Source organism: Hyaena hyaena, unplaced genomic scaffold, assembly GCF_003009895.1.
Source record: "Hyaena hyaena isolate Hyena2069 unplaced genomic scaffold, ASM300989v1 scaffold_43, whole genome shotgun sequence".
Classification (NCBI taxonomy): domain Eukaryota; kingdom Metazoa; phylum Chordata; class Mammalia; order Carnivora; family Hyaenidae; genus Hyaena; species Hyaena hyaena.
This window is the reverse complement of record NW_024080675.1, coordinates 2,240,010-2,246,009: the sequence shown is the minus strand read 5'-3', so window position 1 is coordinate 2,246,009 and position 6,000 is coordinate 2,240,010. Positions and strand designations below refer to the sequence as shown.

At 42.9% G+C, this 6,000-nt stretch overlaps 1 protein-coding gene across 3 annotated transcripts in view; it reads left to right on the top strand.

Annotated features, from left to right (window-relative positions):
• HHAT (hedgehog acyltransferase) overlaps positions 1-6,000 on the top strand; it is a 315,476-nt gene that overhangs the window by 258,628 nt on the left and 50,848 nt on the right. For 2 of the 3 annotated variants that reach the window (XM_039230136.1, XM_039230137.1), the window contains exon 12: positions 3,805-3,891. The exons of the other annotated variant lie outside the window; for it this stretch is intronic. In XM_039230136.1, the coding sequence (XP_039086067.1) occupies positions 3,805-3,891 (87 nt within the window). The remainder of the gene's footprint in view (positions 1-3,804; positions 3,892-6,000) is intronic. 3 annotated transcript variants of the gene reach the window in all.

Below are 6,000 nucleotides of genomic sequence, written 5' to 3'. Positions count from 1 at the left end.
TTAATGTTTTTATTTATTTCTAGGAGAGAGAGAGAGAGACAGCGTGAGCAGGGGAGGGTCAGAGAGAGAGGGAGTCACAGACTGAAACAGGCTCCAGGCTCTGAGCTGGCAGTCAGCACAGAGCCCGACGCGGGGCCTGAACCCACGAACCGTGAGATCATGACCTAAGCGAAAGTCGGACGCTTAACCGACTAAGCCACCCAGGCGCCCCAAGACCATGTACTTTTTAAGTGGAAGCTGTCCTTTAATAAAGACGGGAGCTGATAGGGTGCAGAGGATCTCAAGATAAAAACATGCTCGTTGCGGTGGGCGACAGTGTCCTACTTTCCTGACTTTTAACCACAGTACCTAGCATGATGCCAAGAACACGGTGACTCGGGAAAATCCTGACTTGGGGCTTGCTGGTAACATGAACGAGAAGGCTCCCATCTTTGCTGCGGGAAATCAAACATCAGGTGTTTGCTACTTCCAAGGCACTAAGAATATGTCGTTACAAAAAAGAAGCACCCACAAATGTAGGAGCTAGACATGCAAACAGAAATGTGTCCAGAGACTGACAGATACACAAGTGACTTGCTAGAGGTCATAGGATGGAGTGGTTTACTTCTTACAAAATTTGGATTTCACAGAGGAGGTGGCATTTGAATTGGAGTTTTGAGCCACAAGTAGGAGCTTGCTAAGTAGAGAAGGCAGGTGTGTGGGGATAATTAACACTAGCTGCTATGTCTGATAATTCTAAACTCAGTAATCTTTCCCCAAGGAACTTTATTTTCTCACAGTTAAGTGTGGGTCTGGTGGCTTTTTCTAGGCAGTGACTCCAGGACTTAGAATGTTTTTATTTTGATTCTTTACTTTCTTGACCTGACATAATGGAGAGGAAGAACACATGAGGATGATACACAAATACTAAATATCCCTGCCAGTGGTGACGCATGGCATTTCTGCTCACATTCCATTGGCCAGAACCAGTCACATGACCAACCCAAGTGCAAGAGAGAGAGATGTGGGAGGTAAACAGATATTAGTAGGTTATGGCACAGCAGGAGAGGGTACATGAGGCCACCTGGAGGTGCCCCAGGGCAGTTAAAAATGTGAGTTGGACTGTGGAAAACAGTATGGCAGTTCCTCAAAAAAGTAAAATAGAAGTACCATCCGATCCAGAAATTCCACTACTGGAAATTTGTCCAAAGAAAGTAGAAATACTAATTTGAAAAGATTTGTGCACCCCAATGTTCATTGTGGCATTATTTACAATCACCAAGATTTGGAAGCAACCTATATGTCTGTAAATAGATGAATGGATAGAGAAGATGTGGTATGTATATATACATACATACATATATATGCATATATATGTATACATATATATGCATATATATATATATATATATATGCAATGGGATATTACTCAGCCATAAAAAGAATGAAATCTTGCTATTTGTGACATGGATGGATGTGGAGGGTATTCTGCGAAGTGACATAAGTCAGACAAAGGCAAATACCATATGATTTTACTTATATGTAGAATAAAAAAAACTGTTTGGTTTTTACAATAAGCATCTAAGTAATGACTTTCTTTGATTGGATATTGAGGTTGGGATTTTCCAAGGAAGATCATAGCTCATGGAACAGTGGTAGACATGATCAACTGAGGTAAAAACTAAATTCTTGCTAAAGTAATTCTTCTTTGAATAAATATAGATGGACAAGACAAAGAAGAAAGCCCTGAGTATTCAAGAGTCAGGGTGAATGATACTTGTGAATCTTAACATTCAGTTTCATTTAGTCAAAATACGAAAGCGAACACAAACTTATGGAATTACCAGGTCATGGATTTTAAAACCATTAGTGTTTTCCATGATCACTATGATTATGATGCTATGGCCTGTGATAATTCACTAATAAACATTGTACTCTAACAAAGAGGAAACATGAATTTTTGAATTTACAAATAAAGAATATAATATTAATAACTAAAGAAGCAAAATACAGAAACAGGCTTGTGAATGCACAGAGCTTGTGACTGCCATACGGGAGAGGAGTGTAGGGAGATGGATAAAATAGGTGAAGAGGATTAAGAAGTACAAATTTTTGGTTATAAAGTAAGTCACAGAGATGAAAAGTACAGCATAAAGAATATAGTCAATAATGTAATAATGGTGCCTGGTGATGCTATGCTTATTGTGGTGAGTGTAGCACAGTTGTTGAATGACTGTGTTGTACATCTGAAACTAATACAACATTGTACGTCAACTATACTTCAATAATCAAATGTTTGTTTAGATGTGAGTTACAGTTGGGGAGGTTGGGACTACATGAGCTGTGTGACCTCAGGGCACACAGGTAGGCAAGGCCACGGCGGGTGGATACCGGTCACCAGGCAGCAGGCAGAGTGAGAAGAGAGCAGGGAGGGAGGTGTGACTTGGCTGTGCTGGCACTTAAAGTGGCAAAGGAAAGATTGCAGCTATAAGATATTCTTTCTGTTTCTCAAAGGCATGCTTTGCCCTGCACCCTGTGGAACTAACATCAGTACCCCAGGGTCGGGGCTCGGAGAGAACTGGTCTGCTGTTGCCGTGTGGGTCCTCCTGTGACCTTCGACTGGATATATGTTGTATCCTTGGAGCCAGGTGCTTGCGTCCTGGAGACCCAACCTCTGAATATGAAGGGCTCTATGGAAGCATTTTTGTCTGGGTTCTGAGGCCAGGGAGGCTCAGCTTAGAAGGCATTTACTGTGTCAGAGAGTCTTTAAATCAGCCTGGCCATGTCCCGGCTGGTCCATCCCTTGGGCCTCCCGAGGCAGGGAACATCTACTGGGGATTTGACAGTTCCCTTGTTTGCCTGTTCCCAACGGTGGGTCTTTGTCTCTGAGTGAATTTCAGAATCTCTGGGAGGAAAGTAAAGCAGATGGTGCCAAATCCCCCATCCTTGAGAACTCTGGATTTTATTTCATAACTAATTTGATTGATTTGATAGAATAGTAGTATGAATATTCATGTTTTGGTACAAAAAAGTACTAATAAGTTTATAAGATGCTTCCTCATACTCTGCTGGGGGTGTTATATTTGCTTTCTAAAACTGGAAAAAAAAATCTGAATTCTGAAACTCCTCTCACCCCAGTGGTTTCAGATACAGGATTGCTGATCTGTACATGTCGCACCTGATGATTGAGTCAGGACTTTGACACCCTGGTTGTCTCTGGCCTCTTCCTTCAGCCACATGGAACTTGCTGTCCTAAGACCCAGCCCTACTCACTGAGGAACATGAGACAGGAGTGAGTGAGGGGATGGGGAGTTCAAGCTCAGTGTTTAGATCTCTGGGTTGAATGGAAAGATGGAGTAATCAGGAGTAACCTTCCTTAGGGGTCCGGCCTGGTCCCTGTGCACCTTGATGGGCTAGCCTCTGCTGTAGTGAGAGAGAGGAGGTGGTAGTGGGCGTCCCTCTAACAGATCTTGCCTCCGTGAGTCCTAGAGGAGCAGGGAGTGGGCAGCCAGGCATCTGAGGATAGGGATTAGAGAGGAGATTGCAAATCCCCCCGCAGAGAAGGGGCTGAGAGGAAGCAGCCTCACTAGTTCTCAGGGAGCCCTTTCCCCACATCGCTGATGTGCCTGGAAATATCTCACGATTAGCCTGGAGGTGTCATCTTAAGGTCACTATCTCCCTGTCTCCAGTTCCCTGGATTTTGGCACGGATCTGTTTTCTTTAAGCTACAAAGCTTATGTTAGCAGCTTATGTAAAATCTCTAGCCTGGTCTCTATGAGGTTGGTAACACCAGGCTGTAAAGTCAGACCCTGCCCTTTCTGCTAGGCACACTGCCCCACTGCCCCACTGCCCAGGAAATCAGAAGATGCCAGTCAACATACGGAAATGCTATGCGGCCGTCTAAAGTCTCTGGTAAGCATCACACACCATTGTTATTGGGCACTCTTTCTGCTGCAGGGGTTGGAAAAGTAATGTTCAATTAATTCTGGGAACTAAGAATCTATATCTTTGCCTTTAAAAACGGAAGTCCCCCAACTTGTGCTATTGAAATTTACTTTAAGCAGCTTGAGGAATGTGAATGTTTAGGCCTCATCTATTTAAGGAGCTTAGCTGGATCCAGAGATCTGAGAAGGATGTGTTCTGGGGATTTGGTCCCCAGGCCTGCTCTAGGGGGCTCTGCTGTGTCACGCTTTGCAGAGGCAAACTCAGGTTGCTTTTTACACGACTCTTTGGCCTTCAAAAGCGTTTGTTGATGGAAAGAGCTTTCTCATGTCTGTCTTAAATCCTTGACGTTGAAGTATAAGTTAATTTCTTGAACAAGTAGATGATGGCTGCTCTATAACTCAGAAATACCAGTGAGTTATAGCTCCAAATCTGCAAGACCGCACTCCATAAAGCAATTGTGTCTCCAGCATCCTTACAGTTTCCCGTAGTCCTGCGACAGCTGGTAGGTGTTCGGATGGGATGGATGTGCATTGGGAATACATCTGGCCTTGAGGGGCCGAGAGCTTTATTAATGTTTGTCTGGGTGCAAGGTGGTGTTCCTTCTGGAAGGTCCATCCACTTGTGTCAGCAATAGGCAGGGGCTCTGTAAAGAAGGACCTAATCTTTCCCAAGAGGTAGTGACCTAGATTCTGCATCTAGGGTTTTAAAGTGACACATTTTATAGGGACATGGCATCCACCGAACATTCTCCTGCATGACTTCTCATCAGACACACACACACACACACACACACACACACACACACACACACACACACCTGTTTCCCTCTTGTTGCCTGATCTAGTTTGGCAAACTGCATCTCAACACTTAGCTCCTGGAGTGGCCCTGAGCCAAGGCAAGGAGAATATGGTTCTTTTCCAGATTGCAACGAGAGGAACTAGTAGTTTTTTTGTTTTTTTTTTTAATGCAGATCAGAACCTTTACACACCCCATATTTGCTTACTATTTCTAGCTGAGAAAGGAGAAAGTAGATTTTCTCCCTGATTACTAGCATGTCCAGACAGCTTATTTGTCTCCTGACTCAAATGGCTCTGGACAGGCATTTTATTTAAAATGGAACTGGGGTATCACACTGGAAATTCTGGAAGGCTGTGGTCGGATAGAAACTCATTCCCCTCACATCTTGTTCAGTTCTTGGGACTAAAATCTCGTTTTTGATGAGGGAAGATGGGGGCAGTTGTCAGTGTCTCAGGGGCCCTCCCCTGTGATTACGTTGTCTCACCACCTTCACTAGCCGTCACCTTCAAAGGGAGTTTCTGTTGTTCTGATCGATTCTGACCCTTACTGGGTCTTCCGCAAGCTGTAGAACAGTGAGAGGATCAGGGGCTTCCCACCCATCGTACTCGTGGTAAAGTTGTTTGTAGATACAGGTTATATAGTTCACCAGTGGTTACACATTGGTCCATTTATGGCCATTCTTGGAATCTGAATTTTGAGATTTAGAGGGGTCTTGGTTTTGTCTTTACTTTATGCCACACAGTCTCCCAGATGGCTTGGGCATGGGTTTTTATTTAAAAAGTACTTCAGGTCGAGTTACTGGGTATAGGACACGAGAAAAAAGTGAGTGGGAGTTCTCATCCAGCAGCATGCCTGGGGTTATGTTAAAGCTGAGAGGATTTCTAACATATCTAAAAAGGAATTTGAATCATAGTACACTTAAATACTACTTTCTGTGAGGTTGTGGGAAGCTTTTCCCTATTAACTAGGAGTTTCTGTGAATTTATTTGAAAAGAGTTTTATGGAATATGGGAACATTTTAAAGTAGTCTTTATATAGACTCTCAGGTAAAGATTAGTAGGACTTAGACACAGTTAATCAAATAAAAATAATTTTGATTTTTACTGTTTTATTAGCATATAATATTTGAAGTCTCTACTTCTTGCTGGCCCCACTCTACATGCATATGTATGTGCAGGGTGATATTCAGAAGTATATTGCAATGAAATCACTACATTATATACTTTAATATAGTATTAAATGTCAATCATGTCTTAATAAAATGGGGGAAAAAGGGAA